The sequence below is a fragment of the Copadichromis virginalis genome, linkage group LG2, assembly GCF_057382275.1.
Source record: "Copadichromis virginalis isolate Kocher_CV1m ecotype Utaka linkage group LG2, C_Virginalis_male_GT1.1, whole genome shotgun sequence".
Classification (NCBI taxonomy): domain Eukaryota; kingdom Metazoa; phylum Chordata; class Actinopteri; order Cichliformes; family Cichlidae; genus Copadichromis; species Copadichromis virginalis.
This window is the reverse complement of record NC_140619.1, coordinates 30,160,209-30,174,625: the sequence shown is the minus strand read 5'-3', so window position 1 is coordinate 30,174,625 and position 14,417 is coordinate 30,160,209. Positions and strand designations below refer to the sequence as shown.

Genomic DNA, 14,417 nt, shown 5'->3' with positions numbered 1-14,417 from the left:
ATTCAAAGTAAAAGTCAACCATACATTTAAAGTGATTTTTAATTCAGTTCTGTTACATTTAAAGAAACTGAAAAATAGTTCCTTTCTTAGTAGTTTCATTATTATGCAGCAGGCAAAGGAAGAATGTAGAAGTTCACAACAATGAACACTTAAAATTCAACTGAGATGTTGTGTAGGATTTGCGTAGAAATCACAGCCTCTAAGCATGCAGATATGTATCATAGGCGTGAAAACCATGGCCGTTTTGATTTCTTCAAGCTATTCTTTCTCTAGGGTGGAATGATTGTACAGCATAGATCTTTAATGGTTTAAAAAAAAAAAAAAAAACAAGAACTCAGTGCATGTTTGAATTTATTGTGGATTTCCTCTAATCCACACACAATCAAGTCTTTTAATTAATTGGTGTTGAAGGTTCTGTCTTTTTACTTGAAAAGGCCAGCGCATATTAACTTCTTGTTCATGTGATCATGAGTTCCTCTTTGCCAACATAAAAGGGATTTGTTATGCAAATGTGTCACTACTTTGTCAGGGGGGGAGGGGGGGGTTGCATGTATGTCTGGAGGAAGACCTGAACTGTCACTGTCAGATAAGAGGAAAATGGTTACAATGAAGCATGCCATTAAACTGGAAACTGCTGGAACAGGCAGCATCACTGTCCACAGTGAAGTGAGTTTTAGAGTGTTACGTCACGACAGACTGAGGATGCCAGTCAAAAGAAAGAAAGAAAGAAAAAAAAAAAAAAAAAAAAAGGGTCCTGCTCCAAAATCAAGACCTTCAAGCTCAACTGAAGCTTGTTGATGGATACCTAGATTGTCTGCTCAAGGCAAGCCCTTCTAAGGAAACATTTAACCAAATATCAATGCAAGTACGTAAAAGAGGGTAAAAAACACAAAACAAGCCAATCCTCCTTGTATGTGAACCGGTGACCGCGACTGTATCAAAAATAAAGATCACTCTCATTGTTTGGTATAAAGCTCAAACATCAAGAAAGCAATGAGTAAAATGCATTTTGATTTGAAAGGAACTTTATATTTTGGATGTATCTACAAAGTAACCATTCTAGCTGAGGACCCCCACAGGGACAGACACTTGTATGGCAATACAAAAGATATTTTATTTAATTGTAAAAGGGCAGATGTGCAACAGGTAAAACAGCAGGTAATAAGAAATACACACCCAGGGGGAAAACAAAAGACAAAAATGTTTAAATGGAATCAATAAAACAGGAAATGAAATGTGGCAAAGGTTTTTCACAGAAGTACATCAATTTCTTACACCTGTTGATCTCACTGTACATGACTGTAGATGTATCTTATCTTACCCTAACGATATTATAATGAAGCTGGTCTACACTAAGAAGCAATAATAGTTTCCAAAGACCCCCTCTCCTTTCATACATACACAAAAAAAAGAAAATACTACAGTAAAATCATAATTGCTGGCAAACAGGAAAGGAACTTAGAGGCTTTTCATGTCATTTTACATCATTTAGATTTCAAACACATAAAGCCAACAAACATGTCGCACTAACCATGCTGCTTCAAATCGCTGACAATCTCACAGATTTCTTCACTGGATATGAGGACTGACTCACTAAAAAAGATGCAAAGTTAGCACAGATTTCTTTTTTTCTTCCTTTTCTGATAATGAATGTGTCGGAGGTAGCGGCAGCTCTGACACAGACTGTTCTCGTCTTAGTTGCCCTCCTCCCCTCATCTTGAATTTCTGCTTTTATTTTTTACAAACTGTAAAATTTGAGGCTTCTGTCCATTGCTGTAGAAGTCAGGAACCGGGCATTCTCTCCAAAGGCCACCCCAGTCACCAATCCTGTATGGTCTATGGTTGAAAAGAAAAAGATCAGGGGTAAATGTCACGTGCATACTAGTTGAAAATCTCGAAAGAGATTTGACTTTTTTTTGTTTGTCTTCATACCGGTGAAGTTGAGGACCTCAGACCACTGCTTGCAGATGTAGACACGGATGTCAGACCCTCCTACAGCCAGGTAGGTACCACTCTGATCAAACACAAGGGACTTCACCTGAAACAAAAAATGAATGGATTAGGCTCAGAAGCAAACCTAAGATGGGTTGGACAACTTCAAAGCTGGTCCACAGTGAAACGCTGGAGTTCGGCTTAGTAAAAATAAAGAGAACGCAGTGAAAAACTGATAATCTGGTTCTTTCTGAAGTTAAAACAATCCACCCACCAGCACCCTGACAATTATACATGCAACTTTTCATCCACAGCCATTTATCTCTGCGTGCAATGACAGCCTACAGGTGATGCTAAGACTATTTCTCAAACACTTAAAAAATTCCTTTAGAAAGAAGAAATCCCAAATTTCTTACCTCATAGTTGTTGTCCAGAGTAATGGTCTTGAAGTTCTTCAGCTTCCTCAAATCCCACAGTTTCAGAGAGCTGTCCTGGGCACCTGGAGCAAACGAGGATAAGTTAATTTTTTTCTATTGGCACACCATTTTTATTCTTGTAAGGCTGAAGACACGGGGAAATCTCCAAAACTATGCAAGTCATTGATGCACAAGTCACTTTTGATACTCTAAAGAAAATGTTCATGCAGCTCTACAAGTTTATGCACATTACAGACTGACGGCTAATCTACGCAAAAAATGCTATCAAGTCAGTCTCACCTGTGGCCAGATAGTATCCGTTCTCAGAGAAAGCAATGGAGGTGACAGGTCCAGAGTGACCGGGGAAGTTGGCCACGTTGGTGCGCTCCTTCAGATCCCAAATCTTAATCTGGGAGTCCGCAGTACCAGTGCCAAAAATGAGACCATCAGGGTGGAACTGAGCGCATGTGAGAGCTGAGGGGTGCAATCAGAAACATTATGCCTGGAAGAGGACTGTTATTATGACTATCAAACGCATTAAGCAAGCAAAGAGAAACTTACCACAGCCAGCACTTTCATCAGTAACTTTGGTGAGGACTCTGCCTGTCTGGATATCAGAAAAGGCCCAGTACTACAGGATAAAAATAAGAGTTAGAGCGGTGAAGCAGTTTAATGGCAAAAAGGTCGATCATTCAGTGATTAAGTTCATGGCCTGTCGGTAATTTCAAGCACGCACCTGATCCTCAGAGGAGCTGAGCAGGTAGTCTCCAGTAGCATGAAGAGAGAGACCAGTGACGCCTCCCTCGTGAGCACGCACCACCTGCACACAGTTGCCCCCGGTGACAGACCACACACGGATGGTGGTGTCTGGAGAGGCGGAGAAGACCACAGACTAGGAGAGAAAAGACGGCAAGCGAGTGAGGAACAGCGGATTAAAGGAACAATCGTGTTAGTCACATCTCCATTAAAATGGAGGTGAATGTTTGCATTTAGGTTCTCAGAGGACATGTTACCTGAGATGGGTGGTAAATGACAGAGGTAACCTTCTTGGTGTGACCCTTAAGCGTTGCCACGATCTGCTCTTCGTTCTTGTCAAACACCACCACGTTCTTATCAGCTCCACCTGGGAGATAGAACAGGTTTAATATCAGATTCTTTGTCTGGCATCCCAGCAAATGAAATACAGAATGAAAGATTGATTCAGTGTACCGGTGAGCACTTTGTTGGTGTCTGAGGGACACAGATCCAGAGACAGAATACCCGGCACACTGGCACTATGAAGACCCTGAAAGCAACATAAGAGAGAATGTTGATACATTGGATCGCTCTGTGAAACAAACGCATCCTCGTGATCCTGCACAATCTATACTTACAGCATGGGAGGCCACTTGGCGGTATTTGCCAAGATCCTCGGCTCTAACCAGATCCTCTGGGACAGTTTTGCCTCTCTGTAGAGAACCACAGTAAAGCAATTAAATGAGAGCGAGAGTAAATTATGCACAAACAGAGCTTGTGGCAAAACAAGTGTTTGCACATTAGCAGCTAAATACAAGAGAAATATAATACCTTCTTTCTCTCTGTAGTGAGGATAGTAGCCTTGTCTTGGAGCTGCAAACAGAAAAAAGCACATTTAAAACCATCAAGCAATTATGACAAAGGTCATAATGGTAAAAAAAAAATCAATAAAAAAAAAAAATCAATATTACCTTCTGGATGATTTCTGGAGTCATTCCCACTTGTTCACTAATCTCCATAGGCTCTCCACCAGCCCCCTGGTGTAAAAAAGGCAGAATTAAATATTGTTTAAATGGCATGATTTGTCAGTCTGATCATTGTCTTATCAGCTGAAAATAAAGCCCAGCTACTCACTGCTGCAGCTGGCTGAGAGGCGGGCACTGCCTGAGGGGCAACCAATCCGGCCTGGGGTTTGAGCGTGGCAAGAGCTGTGGAAAGAAGAAATCAACTCATTAAAATAAATAAAACACACACATAATATCAATGAATCCAGGTTCATTTGGACCAGACGATCACATTAAAGCCATTTCTACATGTTTCATAACTGTGTAGAAACCCAAACTGCTGTCGACCCACCTTCTCTTGCAGCTGTGACCTCTTTGGTGAGTCGAGCGATGACTCTGCAGGCGGCATCGTGCTGATAGAGGGCATGTGAAAGTTCTTGGCGAGTAGTCTGCAGCTGCTGCCGCAAGGTGAAACTATGAAGCATTACAGCATCCTAGAACAGATATCAAAAGGAAAAAGTGAGAAAGGAGCACATGTATTATTTCACAAATTTTAAAAAAGGAAGATAAACAAACAAAAACAAACAGACTCACTGGAATATGTGTTTAAATGAAAAAAGGAGGATAACAAGATCGAATTCGCTTTTTTGGTCTCAGCTAAAGAATTCAAGTTATTTAAATCAATGTACCAAACAAACATATTTTTTGATCCTCTACTAATAGAAATGAATTAAAATTGATTCTAAAGACCCAGGGTTTGTCACAAAACTTGCAATTCAACAAAGGAAAGGGGCAAATCTTCCATTAGATTATTATTTTGTGGCACAGATTAGATTTATAATAATGTGTTGTGACCCATCATACAATGCACAATTGAAAACAAACAAACAAAATAAACCCAAAACAACTGTCCTGTTGTTAAAAACTGCCAGAGAGGGATAAATGGTGCACTGTAACACACTTTTAATTGTTAAACTATGTAACACCCTACAGATTGATTTTACTTCTACATATTTATAACTAATTTGGGGCAACCGTGGCTCAGGGGGTTGGGAAACGGATCTGTAACCAGAAGGTCGTCGGTTCGACCTCTCTGTCCTGGTCGTTGTGTCCTTGGGCAAGACACTTTACCCTACTGCCTACTGGTGTTGGCCAGAGGGGCTGAAGGCGCGATATGGCAGCCTCGCTTCTGTCAGTCTGCCCCAGGGCAGCTGTGGCTACAACTGTAGCTGCCTCCACCAGTGTGTGAATGTGAGAGTGAATCAATAGTGGAATTGTAAAGCGCTTTGGGTGCCTTGAAAAGCGCTATATAAATCCAATCCATTATTATTATTATTATTAATTTATATTGATTGATTAATAGCTGACTCCCTACTTGTTTAAAGGTTCTTAAATGTTGTGTGTGTGTAATGTGTTGTTGATGTAGTGTTAAACATTAATAAGAAAAATCCATTTAAAAACAAAATGATACATACAATAGATACAGTATAAAGTGCTCTGTTCTTTGATATCTCAGAGTTTACAGGACTTACCCATTCATCTTGAAGGGACTTGAGAATGGCAGGAATACTGGTTGCCGATGGTGCCTTTGGTCTAATAGGATGAGCCACTAAAAGACAGGAAACCTCTTCAGTAACTTATCAAGGCTTATTTGCAATGAGATTTGAGTATTTAAGGGCATATGACGCACTGATTTTCTTTTCATATATAAATCTTGATAATGTTCTATGTTTCTATGAATATCACAAAGAGTAGTTCACGAACACCAATCGAGGTTTGCTTCACCCCTGAAGGCCACACAAATAAAATTAAAACGTAGAATATTCTGCTTCTTCTGAAGTTGAAAATAAAAGTTGATTTGTTTGGAAGGTTTTATTTTTCCGCTTCACTTGAATTTTTCAGGTATTGTTTGGTTTTTTTATATGATAAATACAATACAGTACAATGCAACACGCCTGCAAACTTCAGCCTACTAAACCAAAGCCGAGCATCATGCCACTGATAACGACCTCTCTCACGGAAGTAGCATTACTCTGTATGAGCTTTATTACGGTCTATTGACTTATAGAAAACACCCAGAAACCCACCTTTGATGTCTACGAGCTGCTCCTCGGACAGCGGCTGTCCGTTCATCGGGTCCGTCCCATTCTCTGCGATGTACTTCTCGATCAGCCTCCGTTCAAACACCTGGTTGGACACCGGAGAGACGCACGGGTGCTCTGGCACTTCATTAGAAACTGTAAAAGAGTTCAGTTCCGGCTTTTTAACACCACATAACTACCAGCAATTTAAATAAACACACAATTAAAAAAAGAGAGCTCGCTGAACTATATAAAAGCAGAAGGCGGTGCTGCATGGCCGCTAACGCTAGCTAAATCAGCTAGCAGCATTAGCGCGGTACCGTGCTAACCGGCCTCCGTCATATCAATGAATTCAGCTTCACCTACTTGCACAAACCAAAGCCATGTTCCAGGCAGAGTCCTACAAGTCTCGTCTTAATTGTGATTTAAGCTCGCGCTTTACTTTAAAGTTGTTGCAGCTAAGGTAGACTTTACTTCTGTTTGGAAGTAGCACGCTGTTCTTTCATTGCCGCTACAACGAAGATTCTTCTTCTACGCTTTGACTTAGCTTCAATGTCCCAAACTCTGCCACCTACCGTCATGCGCTGAGGAGAACGAGAACGAGTTTTAGCCAAATAGACGCTCACGACACAAGAGTCAGAATCAGCTTTATTGATCAAGTATGTGTACACATACAAGGAGTTTTTGCACTCAGTGTACATGACAGAGTAGCCAACGTACAAGCAGAGTAACAACATGACACCAACACGGCACAGACAATAATACATTTATGGCATATTTATAGTCCAAAGTTGCAGAGTGCAAATCTGTTGGAATAAATAAGAGATGGACAGCTAGTTAGTATATATACAGTATATCCATGAGGATTGACTATAAATATATATACGGCATATAGCTATGTACAACAGGACAGAACAGTATATACAGTATGCTTTGATTCAGCATCAGGTATGGTGGATGTTTTAAATACAGAGACTATGTGAGTGTCCTAAATGTTTATCAGAGTGATGGCCTGTGGAAAGGAACTGTACAGATGGCTGCTTTTTTGGGCAAATGGTGCTCTGTAGCACCTACCAGAGGGTATGGAGTGATATTGCCTGCTTGTGTCCTGACTCTGGATTTGTTTTTCCTGCAGACTTCACTGTCCATCATAGTCTGTTCTTGTCCTGCATGGATGCTGATCCAAACAATACCGACATGAGTGAGCAGAGAACAAACTGGATTATTCCAGAGTTGAATAGATCATCACCTCCTGAGGCAGGTTGAACCTCCTGAGCTGGCGCAGGCTCTGCTCTGCCTTTTTGATAATAGTGTCTATACGGAGTGACCACTTTAGATCTTGGAAGATTGTGGCAAGCAGGCATAATGGAGAGGGACTCCTCAACTCCACTGTTACTGCTACAGTTTTGAGCGTATTCAGCTCTAGGCTGATCTGACTGCCCCACAGGGCCAGCTGTTCAACTCCACATCTGTGTCCTTGATAAGGCCGACTTCAGACCGTCATCAAACATCACAATTCTGACTGACAGGTCTTTTGAGAAACAGTCATTTGCATAGAGAGAGAAGAGCAAAGAGAAGAGGACCACCCCTGGGTGGCCAATATACATACAGTGTAAAGACGACATCATCTAAAATGTGTTTCTTAAAGATTATTTTTTTATTTTTTGAGTGATGACATTTTGACATTATGAAAATATTACAAGCTTTGGGGATAAAAGGTTATCCTGCACACAACATTCAAATATTAACTGCAGTATTTGGTGAAACATGTCACATAACTATTATAAGTAGAATTACCCCAAAGATTTAATACACTGCATAAATTGTTAAAAATGCAGACGAGCTATTTAGAATAATAATTAAGTATGGACAACATGATGGGTGAGAACTTAAGTCTATATTGCTGTACAGTATTGAAAAATGAAATTTATCAAACGTTACCACAACAACTGGTGGGTAGCCCTAGAGACTGTCTTAAACACAGGAGCAGTGCAGATCATATTGGTCCTGAGGGTCCGGAGGTAGGTAACGGCAGGAGATTTCAGGAGCACCATCAGGCAGTACAATATGAGACAGGAAGGATTATGCTCAACTCATGCTAGGGCTGCTCGATTATGGCAAAAATGATAATCACGATTATTTTCACTGAAATTGAGATCTCGATTATTTGACGATATTTATTTAACCCTTTAAGACCTACCATAGAACCAAGTCCGCCAGAGCTTATATTATATTTTTACATGTTGTAGTGCCATTTGTGGGAGCATTTCAAGTTGCTATACAACTATTATAGCCCATATTTTAATAATATGTATGCATTAAGTCCATAGTAACTACATTAATTGCAAAAAAGTACAATAAACTACAAAAAAAAATTGAAAATCATTTTTGTTTTTTTTTGCATATATTTCTACTTGGAGAAATTTAAGAGGCTTATCCTTCAAAACTTTAAATACAAAAAAGTTGCAAAAAATAGTTTACAACAGGAAATTTATTTTGAGTGTCTTCATAGTTTTATTTTGGAGATATATCAATTTTTATATACTGCAGGAAAAACGAAAAAACAATCCTATGATGCAAATTTGCAAAGAAAACAGCATCAAAATAAACTATTTCCAGCAGTGCAATTCGAGTTCTAAGCATCCCAGAAACTATTCAGAAAAGTCAAACATGACCAGTATAGGCTTTTAAGGCCTACAAGTAAAAAAACTACAATTTCCGCGAAAATGACGTCACTTCCGGTTTCGGGCAGGAAATGGCGGACATGTGACAGTTCGCGCTGACGTCTGTTTAACTGTGGGAAGTGTTACGAACAGCTGATCGGATCGGCAAAGCGTGTTTCTGGAATATTATGTTTTTGTTCCTGCAAGCGCTTTTTATGCAGTTTTTGCAAAGCTATATGTGGAAGGAAACCGTGACCGAGGACAAACTGATGGCATCAGATGTAAGTACAACTCCTCCGGTTTCATATGCAAAACAAATTATTGCGCTAGCTTACAGGTCCAGGTTCTACAGGGATTTAAAAATAGTTATGCAAAACGGAGTGCTGCTCTGACCGGATCTAAAGGGTTAACAATGACTTTAAAAAATAATATAAAATAGTGTGCAACACCACTGAAGTTTTTTTTACCTCTCTTTTCAACCAACGGCAGTCACTCTCCTCTCCAAATAACTTCTGCTTAGCTTTCCGAGCTTCCCTCGGGTCCTCTTAATCAGCGGTCTCCAACCTTTTTTGCGCCACGGACGGTTTATGCCCGACAATATTTTCACGGACCGGCCTTTAAGGTGTCGCGGATAAATGAGGGAGGGGCCAATAATCGGCTCAGTCATTTTTAATGATCGTTGAAAGCCCAGATCGTAATCGTGATTAAAATTCGATTAATTGAGCAGCCCTAACTCATGCTTCAGAAAAATTACATCACAAAGCAAACTATTAAAACCGTGCATAAGGCACAGGTGAGGTTCTTCTTCTCGGTCAGGAGCTTCACCGTTTGTGTGATTTCTCCATGTTCTCTCTTTTATGAAAAGTTCAGATTCTTTGACGTGTAAATACTGCAGGACTCAGAGGTGTCTGTGTCTAGTGGCAGCGTGGAAAAGAAGTCTTGTGATTTGTTCCCCCTTCCCTTATCTCCATCCTTTTTGATTTGGAACTGAACGCAGTCCTCGGATGAGTGGAGGCAGTCTGAAGCTCCGGGCACAGGGAAGGAAATCCTGTCCTCGTCCTCATTAGATTTAGCCTGCTAGCAAGGGATGAAGACACAAGCTTAAGCAAATATCATAATAATCTGTGGCATCTAAATATTCACAGCTGGAGAGCTGTATTACCTCAACAGTTAAGTTATGACTAGGGGAACTCCCAGCTGTTGCTCTGTGCACATCCTGGTTCTCGGCTCTTGGAGACCCTACCGTTACCGGAGCATAACCCTAGAAATACAAACAACAACAGATATGCACAAAGACACAATTCAATTGAATGATTTTAGCTCCCTTAAAAAAGAAGAAGATTATATTAGTTAATCAGTCTTACAGTGTGAACAGGACTGGCTCTTGGGGTCCATTTTCTTGGTGTTCCAGTCTGCTGAGAGTAGCTGTAGTGACCTGGGGGCTGAGGAGAGGGGGGACTGTAGTGCTGCAAAAGAAAAAACAAAACCCCACAAACATAAATAAACCAATAACGACAAAGACCTAGGAACTCATCCGACTCACAGACCACCACAATTCACCGGTTACTGCTCGTAAAAACAATAAATGTGACCTTTAGTGATCATCGTGGACCGGTGTGTCTGTTAAATGTTTAGCCGTGATATCAGGTTGCTCCTTGCTAGTGATGTGTGTGGCATCATCACGCTGACATCTACGGAGCTTCAGTCAAAATACTTCGGACAGAATATATAAAAATATCTACAAATTATCTGAAATAATTAGAGGGGATAGGTTAATTGGATAATTCAAATTGCCACTAGGTGTGAATGTGCGAGTGAATCTGAGTGTGAATGGTTGTCTGTCCCTGTGTGTTAGCCCTGCGACAGACTGGCGACCTGTCCAGGGTGTACCCCGCCTCTCGCCCTATGACAGCTGGGATAGGCTCCAGCGCCCCCCGCGACCCTGAAAAGGATAAGCGGTAGCGAATGGATGGATGGATGGATATCTGAAATAAAACATACCCACTGAATAAAGAGCTTCTACCATAAGTTTTTTTTCTCCATACTTTTTAAAGATACTTCAGTTCATCAGACTCTCTGGAGCAAAAAAGAAATGTCAAAAAACGTCAACAAGTGGCTTCTGTCGGTGTCAAAGTGCATGCATTTGCAATAAGATTGGCTCGACGGCTTGTAATCATTTATTTAGCTGTGGACTCTCCTGGTTTCCTCACCTGGATGTTGACCCTCGGGGGGTTGGCTGGCAGCGTGCGGTGTGTTCTAAAGCACGTGATGAGTTGGGAGAGGCTACAGTTTGGGTAACGTTTCATGAACAGGATGAAACCAGCCAGGGACACGAACATGCCAGAAGGGACAGTAACGGATTTGAGGAGCGCTCGCCAACTCCCTCCCCTTTTGTCTGAGAAGATGGCAGACACATGGATTTTAGGAGGAGTGGCAACTATGGATCAAACAACTTCTGATTGATACATGCTTCCAAAAACGTGGCACAATACCCACTGATCACGTGCAAGTAGGTGGAGGATACCAGGTTGCCATTCCTGTCTTTAACTTCATACAGCCCATCATGCCTTGAGGTCAGCCTTGCAATGACCACCTCGTAGATGGAGCCGTTCCTACTCAGTGAGATGATACCCCTGTAGTGCAGGTCATGGTCCGTTATCTGCCCCTCACGGATGAGCTGCACAGGGCCACGTGGGGGTTTGGGGTCAAAGGGGCCCAGGGAGGATTCATCAGGAAAATGGCCAGGGGTAAAAATGAGATGGGCATGAGCAAGAGGAAGATATAGAGGCAGGATTATGGACTCTTTGGTAAAGCGTGTGATGTTGAAGGAATGCCCTGCATCCATCCATGTGTAAAATCATGAAAAATGGAGTAGTGGTGAATGTGGAAGTATGAGAGGGCATCAGATAGAAAGGGAAGGATAAAACAAAACCATTAGCACTGTAAAGTCACAAAGTTAAAGGTAGTCAGTCAGCTTCTTAAAACCCACGTTTCTGCTCTGCTCACCACGGACGGTGAGGGTGCTGCGACCCAGCACCTTCCCGTTGTCGTCTCTCATGGTGTAGTTGCCTTGGTCTGCTTGCGTCACTCTCTCCGCCACCCAGACCTTCCCCCCTCTTAGCAGCCGCCCCCGGCCAGCGTTACCGGTTTCGGGGTCTGTCCGGTTCCAAAGCACGACCGGCACAGCCTCAGGCGGAGCGCCCCGGTGAGAGAACTCCAGCAGGGAGCCATTTTCGGGGATGCTGTGCTCAAAGGTCTCCCCATAGTTTCTGCGGTAGGGTTTAATGCATTCTGAAGGAAGACGAAGAACCACGAGGTAAGTGAAAGACAGAAAGAGAACAAGTTTATTTAAGTACAATTTAGAGATGCAAAAGTTACTTTCTTTTTAACTAAACTGGTGAAAAGGAAAGTGATATTGCAAAAGACCCACTCCTAACACACATCAGTGTACTGTAAATGATCACAAATCAAAACGAAAAGAAAAGTGATAATATATCTTTCTTTATGATACTTTGATGAGTACATTTTCCTGACATTACTTGTGTAGGGACCATTCGTAGGCTATGCATGCTTACGGCAGTGTTCAGCTGCAGGAGAGGTGGGAAAGATTGGTTCAGGGGGCAGTGGCAGGTAAAGTAATGCCACACCTGCTGTATATTTATACCAATTAACCTCTCCTCTTTTTATGCAGCAGGGGTGTGGCTGGCAAACGTTATATACACACACACAAACACACCTGACACGGAGTCAGAACAGTTGCTACAACTTCTCTGCTTTAAGGCAATGAATAGATTGCCTATGACATCAAAGCATAGGGACACATTAAGTTATTAAATAACTTAATGTTTCAAGCAAAGAGAGGCAGATCATTGAAAAAGCTGGCTCTTTTGCATCATGACACAAAGCAATGAATTTCGCCAAAGAGAGGCAACTGTCATACCCGAAACGATCAGACGGACAGTCTCGTAGGTGAAGCCCATGGACAGCTTGTTGGCATAAACTCCCTGGTCAGCATGACTCACTTCTTTCAGGACTAACGACTTATCTTTGGTCCACTCAAACCGTGGGTCCTTAACCTACAGTTGCATGGCAGATCCATTTTTAGGCAACACAGCAACCAAACACACACACACACAAAAAAACCCCAAGTGTCAACACTCGTCCACTCACAGTGGTTTTCTCCAGCAGGATGCGTTTCGGCCCGTCGGGATACGGTGTAAAAGTCACGATTCGCGACGTTGAGTCCACCGGTAGACGAAACTCCTTCCCGACGCAAACAGTCTGAACTTTTTCTCGGTCACCTGTCGAGGTGCAAATGAAAGTCAGCAACATCATTGGAGACCATGTGCTGCAGAAGAAGGATGCATGAGCGGTAAAATGTGACTTTTGACTCACCTAGTAATTCCCAACCTGCAGGAAAAGTACGAGTAACATAATTAATAATTTTCTTCAGACCTCAGATACGGACTGTAAACTCTCCTACATATGTAAAAGGTTGACCTACTTTTATGTTATTAGGTCATTTAAGGTCATCTATTTTGTAACAGATTTTTAGAGTCTGCTATGTGATTTAACTTTTAAGCTCTTTAATTCAGCATATGTACACGTTTATTAATTGTTACTGTTCACGTACTGACTTTATACTGCATATTTTTCCACTGCATTTTCTCTGGGCACCTCTCACATTTATTATAGTTTTGCATGTTGGAAATTTATATTTGTGAGAATTATATTTCAGAGTTGAAGTGCTAAAAAACAAAAATCTCTGCTCTTCAAATCTGGGCTGGCCATTCTTCTTTGCCTTTGTTTTATTTAATCCAAGACCCTTTAATGAAATGGCTTTCTAGAAACATTCTGCAGATAATGGTGACGTTATCGACAAATGTATTAATTAGTCACTTTTTAAAATAGTAACATTGACTTCACTTTTACTACGAATAACCTAACCGTAATATAAAGCACCAGTAAGTGCATTATTAATAATTATTTAAGCAGAAAGAAACAGAAAAACTACGGGTAGTCTTATTAAAAACTGGTGCCACACTTACCCAGTGCAAAAGGAAGGGTGAAAAGTGCAGTGTAGAGGACGCAGGAGGACATCTTCTCCTGTAAAAGACAGCGGATTGTTTCATCTGTAAACGTAATTGACATTCACACCAACCCTCCTCCGAAAACAAGCGGCCAGACGGGACATGCGATCATTAATCAACAAGCTGCAAAAGGCGGGGAGCTCAGCGACAGCCCAAATGATGTCGATGCGGACTCAGCGCACTGCACACACTCATGTCCCCCCATGACGTCCTGTCCGCTCTTTGAAGTCATGTCCACTCAGGTGTCCAGCATGTTTCCCATCTTCTGAACCATTGTAGCGCTACTACTGGCTGCCGGGTCATCAGTTACCGATCATCAACAAACGATTACTCAGTTTGTGCGTAATGTGAACTCACCTGCAGGATGTGAGGGTAATTTAAAAAAAATGTTTTTGTGGATGAGGATAAGAGGATAACGACGACCTCCGCAGAGCGCGCATGCCCACTGCTCCCCCTTCTGTTATGGCGATGGATACGTCGTATTCTCGGCCGCTGA

The 14,417-nt window shown here is 41.7% G+C and overlaps 2 protein-coding genes across 5 annotated transcripts; both read right to left on the bottom strand.

Moving 5' to 3' along the window:
* Positions 1-1,007: 1,007 nt before the first annotated feature.
* Positions 1,008-6,716, bottom strand: prpf19 (pre-mRNA processing factor 19). The gene is made up of 16 exons (XM_085478570.1): positions 6,535-6,716; positions 6,175-6,324; positions 5,620-5,696; positions 4,440-4,581; positions 4,218-4,291; positions 4,055-4,120; positions 3,915-3,956; positions 3,722-3,796; positions 3,558-3,633; positions 3,362-3,471; positions 3,085-3,240; positions 2,910-2,979; positions 2,649-2,822; positions 2,349-2,431; positions 1,933-2,038; positions 1,008-1,836 (listed from the first exon to the last, which is right to left on the bottom strand). The coding sequence occupies exons 1-16, from the start codon at positions 6,551-6,553 to the stop codon at positions 1,739-1,741; spliced, it is 1,518 nt and encodes a 505-aa protein (XP_085334696.1). The 5' UTR covers positions 6,554-6,716; the 3' UTR covers positions 1,008-1,738.
* Positions 6,717-9,217: 2,501 nt separating this feature from the next.
* Positions 9,218-14,375, bottom strand: LOC146717616 (uncharacterized). 4 transcript variants are annotated; one of them, XM_085478569.1, is made up of 11 exons: positions 14,279-14,375; positions 13,880-13,937; positions 13,227-13,241; positions 13,002-13,132; positions 12,772-12,907; positions 11,838-12,122; positions 11,328-11,666; positions 11,042-11,226; positions 10,196-10,297; positions 9,994-10,092; positions 9,218-9,908 (listed from the first exon to the last, which is right to left on the bottom strand). In XM_085478569.1, the coding sequence occupies exons 2-11, from the start codon at positions 13,929-13,931 to the stop codon at positions 9,687-9,689; spliced, it is 1,566 nt and encodes a 521-aa protein (XP_085334695.1). In that variant the 5' UTR covers positions 13,932-13,937; positions 14,279-14,375; the 3' UTR covers positions 9,218-9,686. The 4 variants fall into 4 exon arrangements, with proteins under 4 accessions (XP_085334695.1, XP_085334692.1, XP_085334693.1 ...); XM_085478566.1 differs by lacking the exon at positions 14,279-14,375 and having other exon boundaries at positions 13,880-14,272; XM_085478567.1 differs by lacking the exon at positions 14,279-14,375 and having other exon boundaries at positions 9,218-9,905; positions 13,880-14,272.
* Positions 14,376-14,417: the final 42 nt, after the last annotated feature.

What these genes read in the sequence shown, in the direction of transcription:
- prpf19 (XM_085478570.1), bottom strand. An exon ending in CACCAACAAAGTGCTCACCG is followed by an intron (nt 3,472 to 3,557) that starts GTACACTGAATC and finishes TCTATCTCCCAG; the next exon opens with GTGGAGCTGATAAGAACGTG. An exon ending in TCAGCTCCTCTGAGGATCAG is followed by an intron (nt 2,980 to 3,084) that starts GTGCGTGCTTGA and finishes TTTATCCTGTAG; the next exon opens with TACTGGGCCTTTTCTGATAT.
- LOC146717616 (XM_085478566.1), bottom strand. Translation starts at nt 13,982, where the DNA reads ATGTCAATTACGTTTACAGATGAAACAATCCGCTGTCTTTTACAGGAG. An exon ending in CAGCACCCTCACCGTCCGTG is followed by an intron (nt 11,667 to 11,837) that starts GTGAGCAGAGCA and finishes GGATGGATGCAG; the next exon opens with GGCATTCCTTCAACATCACA. An exon ending in CACCTACTTGCACGTGATCA is followed by an intron (nt 11,227 to 11,327) that starts GTGGGTATTGTG and finishes CCATCTTCTCAG; the next exon opens with ACAAAAGGGGAGGGAGTTGG.